Source organism: Clavelina lepadiformis, chromosome 4 (genome assembly GCF_947623445.1).
Source record: "Clavelina lepadiformis chromosome 4, kaClaLepa1.1, whole genome shotgun sequence".
NCBI classification, from domain to species: Eukaryota; Metazoa; Chordata; class Ascidiacea; order Aplousobranchia; family Clavelinidae; genus Clavelina; species Clavelina lepadiformis.
The window spans coordinates 19,293,674-19,310,777 of record NC_135243.1 but is presented as its reverse complement, the minus strand read 5'-3'; the positions used below and the strand labels follow the sequence as shown (position 1 = coordinate 19,310,777).

Sequence of the window (17,104 nt, the reverse complement as noted above, 5' to 3'; positions counted from 1 at the left end):
TTACTTTACATGCTATACAAGTTAGCATGGCCGCTATAATGTCCATACATAGCACATTTACCTCATGGTTTTGACCTTCATTGTGCCATTGGCGGAAGTTTGTTAAGATGTTGTCAACGTTGTTGTTATGAACGAACTCGTTTATAAGTTGTTCTTGCATTTTCTTTTTCTGTTGATTTAAATAAGCTGAAAAAAACTTGTTGTTCTGGTAAGTTGTAACCAAAGCCGACCTAAGCAAGCGCGGGGCTCAATGCTAGAAATGACTGCGGAGCCCCTTGCTGATTTTTAATAACAACAGTAATAAAAATAAATCAAACATCAGCTCTTTGCAAAACAGCTTCCATCAAAGCTTTGCTTTGTGATATATTTTCACTAAAGTATTCTCTTTCGAAAACAAATTGAGAAATAACGCTTCTGTGATTTGCGCTAAATAAAAGTTAAATTGTTATTTTGGTTTTGAAGCTAAGTAGTCGCATAGTTCGCATTGGCCTAAGGCCGGCCCTGCTCGTGATTACTCGTTGTTATCCATGGTTTGTGCATCGCTTGACGTGCTAAATCTTTTTGACCAGTCACTCTAGTGTCTTGGATTACTTTTGACTTCAGCTTTTATGGAAAAATTGGTGCGAGGCACATTGCGTTGAGGTTATCTACTCTAGACTCAATAGAGCTTTTGTAAAATCGTCGTGATTTTTATTAAGTCTAAGAGGTCTGACTGCCTCGTCATTTAGGTTAATCTCCTAAAAACTCCGATCGAGTGGTGAGAATAAATATAACCGATCGGGGCAATGTTCCATCATGGATTATTTTTTTCCTTACACCCGAGTATCAACATCAAAAACAAGGTGCCACTAAAAATTTGATGATTTTCTCAGCAATACTTATCAGTTTACAAGGAAGCTGCAGTTTCCACGCTACAGTCACACCTTAGCTTATAGATAAATCCTGTGCAATTACTTAGGCTACTATTTTATCTTTTGGTTGTTTTGAGTTTACTGTAGCCTAATCACTCACAGACAGGTTGAGATTTGTTACAGTTTTACCGGTTTTGATTCGCGAGAGCTTTAGATTTATGGTACAGCATTAGATTTTATCGATCTCCTTCACTGCAGATGCTTTATTTTAGTTATTTCCTGACAATATTTGGCTAAAGATAAGTTTTAAATTACTGGAAACTGTTATGGCTTTAAATCGTCTACGTTACGTTGCGTTTTACTACTTGTCTTTTATAGAAATCGAAAATGTTCTGTAGGGTAAAAGATATATTTCTTAAACAACAAGTGTCTGGTTGTTCCGATGACTAAACTTTGCTGAATTCTAATGCAACAAATAATTATCGCCAACTTGCCGTGTGCCACTAATTCACACTCTATCGCCATCTGCTGACTAGTTTTCAACCAGTTTCGCACATACATACATACACTTGGGGCCGATCAATTTATTACATACTCAATCAGCCAAAAACCTGTTGATTCAACTTACCCAGTCAGTTGAACAGATAAACGCATTTTACAGTATCTTAGAACTTATATTGGTTTAATTGAATTGCAGGCGTTGGAAGTATCTTGTATGAGCATCTAACTTCCGTTACAGTTGTAGGATAAACACACCAGCAAAGCGAGAACTGATTTCGCACATTATAAGATTGCTGGGAGCCGCTAAAATCGAACTGATCACTGATTGAAAGAAGTAAAATAAAAGAACTGATTGCAAGTAGTAAAAGTGTTAGTTTTATTGACAAACCAGTACGTTGCAAATTGCATAAAGTGGAAAGGTTGTTGACGTTTAGGTAAGCATAATCTCGGTCGAAGTGCTTCGTTAAGTGCAAAACATTAGGACAATACGCTTCCAATATCACAATGATTAACAGGGTAAAATGCTAATGCAGTTTGTGTAAACGAAATCTTTTCAAGATCAAGAAATCATCAGTTATAAAAGTTTGGATTAGTAAAACACTGAATATTAGTAAAACACCATTATCTATAGACAGTAGACACGCAATAGTAAAAACCGGTCCGCAGAGTAAATTTCAAAGCAAGTACAACATCACAATCTATTCTATGCTTCATTTGCACAAAACATATCGAATACTATCAAAAAGACTATCTCATAAAGCAAAAAACACTGAAATACCATGGCTATTATAAATAGTAGGGTAACATTTTGGAAAGTATTAAGAGACCAAGAATTAAAAAACACTGGAATATGCGTAGGCAAGACCAAAAAACTGCTAGTACACTAATAAAAATGCATATCAAGTACGTTGCAATTTGTACGTGGAGATAATATAAGGCAATATCGTGTTCTGGGTTATGTACAAAGATGAATATATTTTACTTCTGTCGCAAAAGACACCGAGCTTGACCAAACTTTTAATTACTTTTATGGAATCACTTTGTGAGCTCTTCCTACATCGATGAATGCATCCACAACTCTGTCAATATCCTCCACTGAGTGGGATGCAGAAATTTGGACTCGAATTCGAGACTTACCCATTGGCACAACTGGGTAACTGAATCCGATCACAAATATACCTGTCATGCAATTTTTTAGCTTGTTAATGCACATGTAACACTTTGTATGTATGTGCATAGGCCACCAAATAATATGCAATGCACATATTACTCAATGTAACTATTTCCAATATCTTGCTTCGCATGATATCTTGAGATAAATACCCAACAGGAAATTTAAAAAAATAAAAATTGTTCGCTTTGAGTTTTTGAGGTTATTAGAAATAGCTCAACCATTTCAATTGTACCTGCTGTGATTATTTTACCATGCAAAATGTTTGAACCAGCTCGTTTTTGAAAATTATCGCAAAGATAATATTCCATAAAATATAAATGCTATACATGAAGATGAATAATTTAATTAATTGAAGTTAGCCCCAGTAAGCAGCAGTTGTTTTGAAGACCGTGTCCTCACTATAGGCTTATAGTTGCACTTACCAGAATGTAGAAATTCTCTATTTTTCAAACTTAATTGTTTGTCATTTTATAAATTGACTGACAATATCATTAGCTTTCAGGAAGTCCTATGAAATGTATCTCACAATAGAACGTATTGGATTACAAGGGAATAATTAATAAATATTCTATAGCACAAAAAAGTTAGGTTAAGCAGCTAAGTGTCTTTAATTAGCAAGTGTTTTGCATTGGACAATAAAATCACCAAATGGTCAAAAATGATTCATAGGAATTCATCACACACCAGTGAGGCCTGCATTATGTCATGTATTAATAAAAGATTGCAATCCATGTCTTAAAAAGTGAATTTCAATACCTTTCTTCAGAAGATCTTCAGACATGCTGGCTGCCAAATTTGCATCACCGAGCATCACAGGACATATCGGGTGCTCACTTCCAGATATTGTAAATCCAGCTGCAGTCATTTTGCTTCGGAAACTGAATGTTTAACACAAATATCATTTGAGCAATTCAAGAATGAATGAACTTGCAACAGAAATGGTACTAAAATGGCAAATTTCGCAGATACCGATCGTTCGGTTAGGTAAAGAAGCCGATAACCGATATCTGAAGCCTGTATTAATTTTTAGTAAAACAGAAAATATCGACGTGAAAATTTTTAACAATAGAAACCCCCTAACTGACACTTAACTTTTTTGAAATACTTCTTTATATACGGGTACTTATCAAACAGCTAGTGTTTGAAAAGCATGTGGTGTAACGGTGCATCCAAAATCTTACACTATCAACATATAACAGTAAAGGAATATAATTTGGAAGTTAAACAGCTGCGCATGCAAAACTTTCACTGCTGCTGGCTGGCTGTCTATGGCACTGTATAACCAGGACGATGTTGGAGACAGTGAAGTACCATTTCAGGAGCGAGCCAATTCAACCAGGTTTAAAGTAATCTGATATTGACTGCTGGATTAAAAGAAGGCTAATGCCGATATGCATTAGATAAAATTGCAATTGTTCTAAGAGTCCTTGCAGAATCTCCAAGCCAAAACATATTACTGTACATTGGAGATCAATCACGAATAAAATTGGCAAGTATAAAAACAAGGCTTAAGTAGAATGAAAAACAAGCTAAACCGATACTCAAAATCAGCCTTCACTGTATGAATGAAAGTTAAACTACTAAATGAAGGCCAAAACTTATCATACAAGTGTAGAGTTAGAAATTGAACATTCATATAGCTACAAAGCAGAATTGGAAGTTGTTTCAACAACTTTTTAAATATATACATATAACTGCGAGCGAATGGATTTACAATTACAAACCAGTTTCATTATGTAAGTACATGTTGACAGCATGCACTGTCACCGTACTGTAAGAGTGTAAAAGTATTTTCTAGAAATTTTTCACATATGACATGAGTAACGTGTTTGTTTGTCAATTATATATATTCATAACCGTAATTTTCAATTATGCTTAGCTATACTACTCATGGGATATCAGACGAAGGAGCAAAAATGGTAGAGTCCGATAAAATTTGAGTTTTTTGGGAAAAAACAATAAAAAACAAAAAAGTTTTCTCACGTTTACCTGGATACCAGCTATAGCCTATGTTGTGTTAATATTTAAGTAAACACAATACATGTTTATTACCAACCGTTTAGTTTTAGATTGTATGTCTTCAACAAGTGGACTTCCATCCATAAGCAAGTCAAATACTTTACTAGCGCAAGCAACGACAGGTGGTGGAAGGCTGTTAGAAAATAAATAGGGACGAGAACGATTTCGTAGCAGATCAATGACCTGTTTTGGGCCGGCAGTATATCCCCCTGCAACAAAAATAAGTAAACATTGAAGTTTGATACTAGCATTTTGTAGGTAAGAATAGTAATTTCAGAAGTGAAACAATAAGAGAGGATCATTTAAGAATTATGTAATTTTTGGCGAGAAACTCTAAAATTTAAGATGAACAATTAATTGGCACAAATTAATAATATTTTGGCATTAACAATACCAAAATAATACAGTCAACCCTCGATTTAACGGACAAATGCGGACCAGCAGCAGTCCGTTGCTGGAAAAAGTCCGTTAATCGAAAATACCGTACTCCCACTACTGTACAGTGTACAGTCAAGTACTCTGCTATAGCGTAGACCATCTGTCACCGCAAATTCTAGCTTTTGCTTGGAAAACACGCCTACGATAAAACACTACAGTACTTTGATGGAGAGATGTATTACGCGTACCAAACATGTTTATACTGCGCAGATGCTCACGCTTAATAAACCAAATACTGTACAGTACAACACAGTAGCAGTTCAAAGACACATGAAATGCGTTCCTTGTTTGTATTTTGTATAGCCTGCGCGACTACAGTACACAGGTACATTTACAGTACACAACTTAAATCATTGTTGTTCATTGTTCAAAGTTTAAATTATTGTTATCATCATTGTTCAGATTTTCAGGGGCAGGTGGGATGCGTAAGAGAGATGGAGACGACACAGATGGGTTGGCTGGAGCACCATGTTGAACAGGGCGGCTAGGGGCAAAGAAGCTGTTGATTTTTGTCTGGCGACCCCCCATATGCTGTTCTTTGATGACATGCTCCCTGATCATCCTGAGCTTCCCATATTGGTGCGCCATCTCAGGTAGTTGGCTGTAGGCGGAGTAATCAATGAGGGCATCGATATAACTCCGTAGAGTTGACAACTTCACCTTGGGGACTTCAATCGCCTCTTCCTCGTCACTGCTTTCCTCTTCTCCACCATCCACCACAGATGCCACTATGTCGGCCTCAGACATGAACTGATACCCTGGGTCCAGATCTAATTCGTCCAGCCAGTCTGTTATATCATCGATGGAGGTGGATACCTCCCCACCACGCTGCAACATTTGGAGAAAATCTCCTGCCTCTATTCCTTCAAAGTTGGCCTCTGAATCTTTGTCCTCTAAGATTTTCTTCCATGAATTTGCGAGGACAGACACCTTAATGTCTTGCCACGCTGCTGCAAAGTTATAAATGGCTGAACGAATATTGTAATTTTTTATGTTGCTTAAGGTCCGCTGGCCCCTGGTGTCGACCTCAGCATCTGTTTCGTCCTCTACAATGACCAGGACCTCATCCAAGTAACGTCGGATGTAGCGCCTCTTCAAGGCGCTAATAACCCCCTGGTCCATTGGCTGTATAACCGATGTTGTATTAGGGGGCAGATAAAGGACCCTTATCTTGCCGTCAGCGCTTACAAGCTTCTCTTCACTAGGGTGCGCTGGGGCATTGTCGAGTATTAGAATCGCTCGTACATCATCAGGAGAAATCTTCAGCACTTCTTCTTGATATTTCCGAGTCGCAGGCATAAAATGCGAGAAAAACCAATCAGTGAATATTGCAGAGTTAAACCAAGCTTTCTTAGAGTTGTAGTAAACTACTGGCAGGTCACGCTCGACGTTTAATCCCTTAAATGCCCGTGGTTTCTTCGATTTGCCCACCACGGCTAGCTTCAGTCGGTGAGTACCGGTGGCATTGGACCCGACCAGGACCGACAGCCTTTCCTTGCTTGTCTTCTTCCCCTTGGTCTTCTCCTCACCCTGACGGACTTGAGAATTCTTCGGGAGAGAACGCCAAAAAATTCCCGTCTCGTCTGCGTTATATACTTGAGATAGGGTGAGGCCTGCGTCACTAATCAGCTTTGTTAATTTTTCGCGAAAGGGGGCCACACTTGCCGTATCTGCATCACCAGCCTCGCCATGCAGAACCTCGTTAAATAATCCGTGGCGATTCCGGAATCGCCAAAGCCACCCATCACTGCCCTTAAAATCGGTTAAGCCAAGACTGGTAGCAAGTTTAGCAGCAGCTGCGATTAACTCTGTCCCACGCACATTCACTCCACTGGACCGTTGTTGAACGTACCACTTCATAATTGCTGCGTCCAAAGATTGTTCCTTACCCATCTTCATATGTTTTCTGTTGCTCACTTTACCACCCTTGGAAGACGCCGCATCAACACAATAAGACACTCGCAACGCTGGCCCCTTTTTCAAGCTTTTTGATCAGTTCTAGTTTCTGCATCACCGACAAGTTCACACGTTTACGTTTTTCATTTGGCTTAGACATAATGCACCGTACTAAACACAGGCAGGTTCTAACTGATTCTAAGGTGCACCGAATGAAGGCTCTTGCTAACAGAGTACGCTGACAGAGTACGCTGATAGATCACAATACGCTGGTATTGTGACGTTGTGAGAGACAGCTTTCTAATCGTTTCACGCATTCACGCAAGTAGCCTGGCGAATTCCAAAACAATAAAAACCGTTCTTTTGGTACATTCTTTTACTCATAGATCTGCGCATATTGAGTCCGTTAAATCCGAAGTCCGTTAAATCGAAGTCCGTTAAATCGAGAGTTGACTGTAATCACATGAACTGACATATATCCGTATTCTTCCAATTCCTAAACTCACATCAAAATCGTTTTCAGCAAAATCTTGTACTGAAATAATAACTTAACCTTTTTGCACTTTCAAGCGCAAATCATAGTACATTCTGTACACAGTACCACATTTGTATAAATATAAATTTACAATACTGAATACAAAAAAAACAGAATATACCAGCAGCGCCACCCAATGCTTTTCCCAACGTGGAGTTGATTAAATCCACTTTGTCTTGCACACCAAGCAGCTCATCTGTTCCTCTGTATGTACGTAATAAGTTTATCTTAGACACTACGGTTAATACTGTATATATCAGCTGTCAAACAATTAATCTGAAAGTATTGATAAGTCATATAAACAACACATAAATTCATATCCTTAGTCAATTTAAGAGACTATAAATGACATTTATTTATATAAGCTTAATTTACCATGTGACTCCAGCAAAGTAATACTCATACTTATAACAAACCATAAAGATTTTAACATAAACATCATGCAACTAATTAAAGTTTTATTTCCAATAAATACACAGTACAAGTCATCACTGTTAGTAACAAAACGATAGCAATCAAAAGTACACAAACTATGCAATCAAGTATTTTTTCTCTTACCTGCCAGTTTTCCCCAGAAAGCCAGTAGCATGGCATTCGTCAATAAATACTAAAGCGTTATATTTATCAGCCAAGTTGCAAATTTCTTTGAGTGGGGTAACATCACCATCCATGGAAAAGACGCCATCAGTTGCTATCAATCGATGACGGAATTTCTGGAACAGAACAGGACACAAAAAGCAATGATCCCAATAATAATTCTGAGTAATTTACAAGCAAATATCAATACAACAATTTAATGGGCAAATGATTATTTTGTTCAAATGTACTTGGGCATCTTTCAATTTCTCTTCAAGATCAGCCATATCAAGGTGGTGGTAGCGATACTTGCTTGCCCTGCATAGTCTTATACCATCAATAATAGAGGCATGATTTAATTCATCAGATAAGACTGCATCATCCTAAAAAACACAAACAGAACATTTTTAAGCAAAATACATTGTTTAAGGCCGTTTACAGCATATATTTTGTGTTTTTATATATTTGTGCCACATAGGCAATATAAAAATCAACACTCATGTACTTTTGTAAGCAAAGTTTCGAATAACCCAGCATTTGCATCAAAACAGCTTGCGTAGAGAATCGCATCTTCTTTGCCGTGAAATGCTGCAATTTGTTGCTCAAGGTGCTTGTGGATGGTTTGAGTTCCACAAATAAATCTGGGTAGGTATACAATGATATGTGATTGGTTTATTTATTCAAAGCACTATTGTCACAACTGCTTAATTCAAAGCTGGCTGAATGATCTAAGTAGTAAACTTGCACACAAGTAATGTACGGTAATACACTTTTGAAATATGCCAAAACTTTATAAGAATGACATTAAATAAAAGGGGATCAAAGTGTTCAACCATTTGTCACTGGTAAATAGTTCAAATGCTCAGTAAACCAACAGTACATAGCTCATGCAATATTTTCAGACTTACTATATTTTTTAATAGTGACACTGTAAAAACAATATATATATATTGGCTACTTAACATATCTATATACGTAGATTATGCCTGCATGTTACAGCAAAATAACATCATAAAGTCAATGACAACATTAAAGTTATTACACTTCCAGAAATTCAAACGTTATGAATTTGTGATACTTTAAATGATGAGCTCATAGAGTAGTTCCAATTGCTAAGCACACACAAATATATATACAAAAATTGTATATATAATATACATAGCATGTCAACTTCATAAATCCACTTGAAAGTTCTATTTCTTAAAACAAATGCATACCGAACTGAACTTAATCCTGCTCCATATTCATCAAGTGCCTTTTTTCCTGCCTCTATCACGGCTGGATCACTAGACAAACCCAAGTAATTGTTTGCACAGAAGTTTAAAATAGAAGAATCTTGTTGTGCAACACCAATTCGAGAATCTAGAAAATATTTAAAGATTACTGACAAGTGCAATTTATGAATTATTTATTTCTAAATAAGTTCGAATTAAATTTAAACTAAATGAAAGTATCAATGATCCACTCAAAAGCTGCTTATTAAAATTTTTCACAATATGAGGTAATCTTGACGTAGAAATTAACAGAATTTAAAAATGATATGTATATAGTTCTGTTTACAAAGATGGAGTCAACTAAACCTTGTTTCGTGGTAATAACTCGTTCATGTTTCCATAAACCAGACTCCCGAATGCCATCCAGTTCCTGATCAAGGTGCCGTAATACTTGCTGTGAGGCAGCACCAGTCCTAGAACTTGACAGATGTATGAAACGTCGCTGTACTAGTGCTACAGGTCTCCTTTGCAAGTTGTATAAGATCCTATTACAGTTCATCAAACTAAACCTACTCATGTTGATGTAAATGCCGAAAACTCCTAAATTTTTACAAAAGTATTTAAGTTGATTGATGTTTATTTATAACACACCTACATAATGAAATTATTAAACAAACATGTAAGTCTAAAATGTATACTAACAGTGAACTGTACATTAACAGTGTAAACTAACAGTGAACAAAAATAAATTTTAAAAATGTTCATGACAGCAACATACTATAAATTGTATACAAGTACATGAATCTAAATTAAAGTTTCTAATACCGGTATAATACAAACCAGAACATTTTCTAATACACAGTCTAGATTTTATAAATATTGCAAGATGGTATTTACAATGAAGTTGAAATTAAAGAAACAGTTTGGAAAAGCATACTGCATACGCTGACAGCTGGTGTTAATTAGTATGATGTAGAACAGTATGTGTATATATATCATACCCAAAACATTGTACACATGTAAGCCACATTAACAGCCAACTCACATAATGCATAGCTAGTAAGTCAGTGAGCACCAATAACAACAAACGTACATTTTATCACACATTGTTTAAACCTTTTAGGCTGTCTTGCAACTTTCTAATATCAGCATCAAGGCATGCCAGACCAGCACTGAAGTCCCTTTCGTCTCTTGATGTAACAGAAAACATCGACGAAGAAACAGACGTTGGCATCGATGGAGAGCAAGATGATCCGGCCACAGTGAGGTCAGATCCTGAGATCACTTCACTGGGAAACTTTGTTTCTGGAATAATCTCTGGGGCCAAGTGTACAGTTGCTAGTCCAGGTGACTCAGTAATCGCAGTATATAGATTTCTTTGTGGATTTGGTTTGTGAATGGGTGGAGATGATAAGACACTGTCAAATTTTTTCAAAACAAGTGAAGTTAAGTTAACATCGCTTGTCGGTTTAGGAACTTTATTTAAATCTTGCAAAAGCCGCGAGACACTACTCTGCAGGCCTTTGTTTAGTTCAGACAGCCTAAAAATCTCATCATCTTTGTTCCTAATTTCTTGCAGCAAATTATCATTTTCACTAGTTGCTCTGTCCAGATTTTCCCTTAATGAGCCCACTTTTTCCAATGCTTCACTTACATCTTGCTTAATAAGCTGAGTCTCTGTAGAAAAGAGATGTCCACTCTTCCTAAGTTCATCATCTTTCATTGTCAATTCATCCAGTAGCTTGGAATTTTCCATGGACAGCTTTTCGTTTGCTAGGTTTAAAGTTTGCTGCATCGACAAGGTATTTTCCAAGGCTTCGCTGATCTCAGTGACCTTCTTTTCAAGAGTAGCATTCTGGCACTGAAGGGCAGCCATTTCCAGGTTAAAACCTTCACAGTTAGTTTTGTTTTCTTTATTTTGTAGTTCTCTTCGGACAAGTCTTAACTGTCGCTGCAAAGAAATGTTCTCGTTTTCCAGCATTGCTAGCCTTGAGTTCTGATTGGAATTGGTTGATTTATCAAAGGGTGTATTTCGTTCTTTGTCTTTTTCATTTGAACTACTAGGACCAAACAGTGACTCAAAAGCAACTTTTACATCTGTAAAAGCCTGTTTGGCTGAGATATCGTCAGCTTTTGACGTGGGTTGTACCGTTCGTTGTAACTTTGCCAAAACCTCTTGAAAAGTATGCAACTTTGGATTAACTTCTTCATCCTCAGGAGTTAAAGTGTCTTCCAGCAGATCAATGCTTTTCTCAGTTGGAGGTCTATTGGAGTTTGTGATGTTGTATTGCTGTAGCAACTCAATTAAACTACACTGCGATGATGAAATGGATACTGGAGGGATGTTGGATTTGTTGTGATTACAAGAGGGAAGCTTTTCCTTTTTTACGGGAGTAAAAATCGGAGTGGATGATGGGATATCAGCATTATAGGAGGTAGTTTTGCCTTCATTCAGCTTTCGTGTAACTTTTTCTGTTAACTGCAAACCTTTTGCTGTTTCCTGATTTATAGCACCAGGCTTATTTCGAAGAACAAGTCTTTTTCTCGGTGCATTTACTTTTCTTTTTGTGACTGGTTTCAATACATCTTTTGTGCTGGTTGGCTTTGCTGATCTCCGTATTCCTACTTTACTTGCACGACTGGATGGACCTCTAGTAGGTTGATCCAGAATCTCTTTGAACAACATCATGCTGCATTCATGAAGTTTGAACAAGTATTTATGTATGCTTTCTTGAAAAACTTAAATATGAGGTATATATACAAGCATTTACAAATAATGCCAATTTCACTAAACATGTCACCACCCTGCACATGCAAACAAAGTTAGTTACCAGACTTAAAAACTACCACAGTTTTCAATGAAAAATGTTAACGTTAAGGACACAAATTTCGATCTAACAGCACACACCAAAATTTTAATTTAAGTTTTTGTACTTAAGTATAAAAGACTATGTTAATAGGCCCTTTCCAAGTTACAGCCATCTTGTTATGGGTGGCAAGATTTTTTCAATCACACATACTTAAACAATGGAAAAAGTTGACTCACTTTGATATTTTAAAAAACGTTTTGGCTTTGGACTGTAAAGATTTCGCTCAGGTGAGTAGCATAAGGGCTTCTTTAGCCATTAAAGAAAAAATAATGTAAAAAGGTTGCCTGGTTTTTATTTATAGCACTTTGGATCCTACGCATTGGTTCTGTTTTACTTGCGGTCACATTACAGGGTCAGAGTAGCATATGTCATGAAAGGCATAAAAAGTATTCAGGGTATCTGCAGTAATTTTGCCTTGCATTTCAAGAAAATTTTCAAATAACAGACTAGCAGTAAACATAAACTGAATTACTATAATTACATGCGTTACAGATACTGTACCACGCAAACTCTTGCCACTCAGACCGTAACTCGAAAAGGATTTATTGCGTTTCAAACATGTAATTTTACTTTGTTATGTTTGTTTATTAAAACATAGCCTAAAGATGAAATAATTCAAAGTTCACGTTGTTTGCACTATAGAGTAAGATATTTTTTTGACGAGATCTCAACTCCCGATGCAAAAGTTTGTTTACAGAGCACCGAACAAATTTACCAGTAAGTGTAGCCTAATGCAAAAAATTTAGGTCTACTGTACAAGTGCACAACCACAGAATGCCCAGTTGCATACTAGTCCCCAGCTACTCAAATTGTAACGTCATCTGGTGGTGCACTTGTTTACTTGACCCAAAAATTGCACCACGCGTATTGAATGTATATAATACTTATAATATAGCATATTGAGCACAATGAAAATTTTGTGCAAATAAATCGGCATATATGCCACCTTCCTGTGCCGGATTTCTCAGTAGGTTCTCAGGTGTGCTTTGTGAGCAGAAGCAAATTTCTAAAGACCCGATGCAGCTGGTCTGAATCGTGAGCCGGTTTGTACTTCGTGGCAGCTGCAAACTTGAGAAAACTTTCTGCACACCGGGCTTTGCATAAGCCGTGATTTCGGTTCCAAATGAAAAGCTGCGTAACTCTAATTTTACCTTCACATAAAAATTCGTTTGAATGGTATATTGTTTTACACTGTGAATTTGCATTTGTAGTACCTACCAAAGCAAGACAAACCCGTAACGCTATAGCGACTTACTTACAACTACCATTTTAAGAAAGGACCACAAACGCAAAGTCTAGGCTGCTTAGAAGTATATACAATAGAGTCCGCTTATTATGACCATTTTATTGTGACCCCGAGTTCTGGCAGATAAAACTCTCTGTTTACTGTGGCTTTATTATGAATTAATTTTAATCCTCCGTGCACTTAAGCCTAGAAAACTCTCCAATCTGGATAGGCTTAATACCGGCAGGTCGCTTTAGACCAGACCTATATAGCCTATACTGCCTAGGGCCTAGGCTACTATAGGCCTATAAAGTACAATCAAAGTACCTCATTGAAAAAATTTTTGGTAGTGCATCTGACATACACTCTGCATAAGTCTGCTACAATGTCCATTAAAGAGCCAATTCTCTCTTAAAATGGAAAAAACACAAACCAAGACTACCTGTGACTACCGGTAATACCGTAATAATAATTTAGCTTACAATCAGACAATACGCTACACAACACTTTACTAACGTTTTTACATACGAAAATTGAAAAAACCCCACTATAAAGCCCCAAGCATCAATTAACATTTTGCCTAATTATAGCCTCAGAGACTTACGCTTAAAAACACTTCCCAGAAACAAAGCCGGTCTATACAAAGTAGGCTAGGCTACTCATATGCGGGTAACTTCGGGTATGTTTATGTTTTCTAACCGATTTCAGCAACCAAGGGTATTAGCCAATCAGGGTGAAGAACGACTTATGTTTCCACTTAAGTTTTAAGAAATGGTAAGCAAACTTTAGATTTCAGCGTAAGACAAACTACGAAACACCAAAAGGGAACCACAGGTGGTGAAAATAATCCGGAACGCAGTTCCAGTGTGCTTCCAAAACCTGTACTCCTCATTGTTACGTCAAAAATTTTATTTTGATTGTAGTTTGAGGTATTTTATCAAAGAGGCTACCAGAGTAGTAGGAATATTGAATAGTAAACACTGGTAAATTGAATATTGAGTCAAGTTGAAATTGAAAGTTTGGATAGTGTCTTCATAATAACTGCGTAAGCGATCGAGCTTGCATTCACCAGTCAAACAAATAAACTAAAAATTATAAACACACAAAATATACAACCAACAAACAGCTATACTATAGTAAGCAGTTAATCGTATTTATGCCCATTACAACTCTTGTAGGCCTATTGTGAAAAAGTTCGGTCGAGAACTCAGCTCTTAGAAGAAACGGAGAATGAAGTGTTCATTGCTCCAATTAATTCGGCCAACTTTGCTTGCCAACAGTCAGTAGTCAGGCTAGTCATAGTGGTCCTTCTTTTTTTCAAGACCATAAATAAGTTTTAACATATGATATTATTGCAGCGATTGGGATCGCCTGCCACTTGATAATATCACAAAGACGCGGTCACTATAGTTATTGCAAGTGGTTGAGTATATAAACTAATAAACTATGTAGACTTTGCGTTTGTGGTACCTTCTCAAAGTGGCAGCGACAAGCGAGACGCTACAATACAACAGGGAAACAGGTTTTGGCACTACATCAGGACTGCTGAAAAGCAATGTAGAAGAGTAAAACTATTATATAATATTATAACAATATAAGCCTACTATTTTTAAGTCGAAACCGTAAGGAAACCTATTTTATGATTGCTTTAAGGACGTACATATCTGTGATTAGTAGCCGAGTGGTTGGAGCGCTGGCCTCGCAACAAATGTGGATTGTGTTCCGTGCTCGATACCTAGTGGCGACATACAGTTGTAATGTCCAAGGGCAAGGCATTAACGATACTTCTTCCTATTCAGTGGTCCTGCTGAACAGTTCTAAATTCGGGGAATAGGCCTAACTCATAAAAAAACAAACAACCGAAATGTGTGGTAATCGGAACTTGCGTAAAAACTAGCTCTACTGTTTAGCACAGGTCTACTGCTGTAAGCAGTCAAAAACCACACCATGCAAAAGCAGCATCCAAGTTTAGACGAGCTGCGTTTGTCTTTTTGTAGCACGCATTTCATATGCTAAAAAGTGTTTTGAGTGTTACGAAAGTTCTATTGTAACGTAATAAACAGTCGGATAGGATGACGTATTTTCCCAGAATTACTTTCACCATGTGGTACATAGTACGAACTACTTTTACAAAATATGAAAGATTTAATTGCAACAAAGTAACGATTACTTGCTCGTTTGTTTACAGTAACGTGAATTATCACAACACGGCACTTATCATCATTACGATGTTCACGGATCCAAAACCAAAACCTTTTCCACGAACCTCAGGCTCAGAACTATTGCGTTATATACAATTGACCTCTTAGTGAATGTCACCAGATGATCTTGCTTTCATATGCTTTGTTTTTATAATTTTGAATATTTTCCATTCGCCTTTTGCAAGAAGACGTTTTCAGCGTGAAGCCCTTCGGCGGAGGCGGGGATCATAGCATGTTTTAATTTTTCTGCAGATTCAGCACTGTTTACAGTTTTACACTGTCACATTAAATGAATGCACTATTCTGGCCCTGGCTAATATCTTCAACAAGTATATATATTTTTTTTAGTTTTTACCTATTGAAAATGAAATATTCAAGTGTCGAATTAGACATTTTTACTTGGTGAATACCGTTGGGCTTGCGAGAGACACTCGAAAACCATGTTTTTCATCCTTTACACTGTAAAGGAAGAAGTTTACAGCAATGTTTTCATAGCGTTTTATATGCGATGCGTCAGAAATTCCAGAAGAAAAAGTCCAACAAGAGACGTCAAAATGATCAGCGTTTCTAATTAGCCATTATTTGTTCAAAAACCATTATTGTCCTTTATGACACTCAATGTTGGAGTTTTTTTTTCTTTCTCTCGTTTGCCGGACATAAGCAAGTTACGCAAAATGCGTAAAGCGTTTGGCAGTAGGCTACTTGGCGCCATGCAACCTCGGTTAAGGTGTACTTGAAGCGCTACGTAAAGAGAAGTAGAAAATGTACACGATTAATTTTTCGTCAAGTTTGATCCGATAGGCCTATGCTACAGACCAAGTTAAAAACTATTTTATGATTCGATTCTAGAACCTTATGCAAATAACAAAAATATTGAAAAGTTTTGCAACTCTCAATCGTTAAAAAGGGCGAGACCAAAACGAGTGCACAAACTTCAAGATGGCGTGTGAAAGTGTAAAAAGGTCAATTTTGGCGTGTGAGAGTCTTGTTAGGTAAGTTTGGCTGACACATAACAAGTGCAGGTTACAGTTCTAATAATGGAGATATTTTGTAGGAGGGTAGCCTGTGCATGTCGTTGGAAAACAAGTTTTGGTCATGAAAGTGGCTATTTCACGGAATACGACTCGCAACATATTTCTATTAAATAAACGGCTAGTTAAAAAGAAAGGATATGCACAGTGCAATGAATTAGTTGTTTAGAGTCAAAATAGATTTAGAGCAGATTTGTGATAAGTTTAGTTTAAGACTTTAGGAGGTATACTGTATTTATAAACTAAGTTTGGCTTAAAGTGGCTATTCGCGTTAGTATTTTTCAATCTATGTAACGGCAGCCTAACACCCATCGTTTGTGCCATCACCATGCAGAAAAACTGCTTGTCTAATTCAGGAAAAGCTGCTGCTTCAAAACGACAACTGGTCAGCAGGTTATACAACTTTTTGGTAGCGGGACGTTGCGTAGCGGGACCATCTTACATCAATAGTCAGAACTTTGGTACTTCTATAACTGTCTGAAGCAAGTTAAAATCTCTAGTTCTGGAAGATTAAGATGTGAGCTAAATGTAAACAAAAGTGGTTTCTCTCTAGTTGGGCAAATTGTAAAATCA

The 17,104-nt window shown here is 37.0% G+C and overlaps 2 protein-coding genes across 3 annotated transcripts; both read right to left on the bottom strand.

Moving 5' to 3' along the window:
* Positions 1 to 1,704: 1,704 nt before the first annotated feature.
* LOC143452772 (2-amino-3-ketobutyrate coenzyme A ligase, mitochondrial-like) lies at positions 1,705 to 9,907 on the bottom strand. Of its 2 annotated transcripts, none has more exons than XM_076953860.1 (9): positions 9,571 to 9,907; positions 9,208 to 9,352; positions 8,496 to 8,631; positions 8,242 to 8,373; positions 7,973 to 8,127; positions 7,536 to 7,618; positions 4,583 to 4,754; positions 3,283 to 3,404; positions 1,705 to 2,531 (listed from the first exon to the last, which is right to left on the bottom strand). In XM_076953860.1, the coding sequence occupies exons 1-9, from the start codon at positions 9,779 to 9,781 to the stop codon at positions 2,380 to 2,382; spliced, it is 1,308 nt and encodes a 435-aa protein (XP_076809975.1). In that variant the 5' UTR covers positions 9,782 to 9,907; the 3' UTR covers positions 1,705 to 2,379. The 2 variants fall into 2 exon arrangements, with proteins under 2 accessions (XP_076809975.1, XP_076809976.1); XM_076953861.1 differs by having other exon boundaries at positions 2,388 to 3,034.
* LOC143452771 (uncharacterized) lies at positions 9,805 to 13,923 on the bottom strand. The gene has a single exon (XM_076953859.1). It carries the CDS (start codon positions 11,891 to 11,893, stop codon positions 10,304 to 10,306), a length of 1,590 nt encoding a protein of 529 aa, XP_076809974.1. The 5' UTR covers positions 11,894 to 13,923; the 3' UTR covers positions 9,805 to 10,303.
* Positions 13,924 to 17,104: the final 3,181 nt, after the last annotated feature.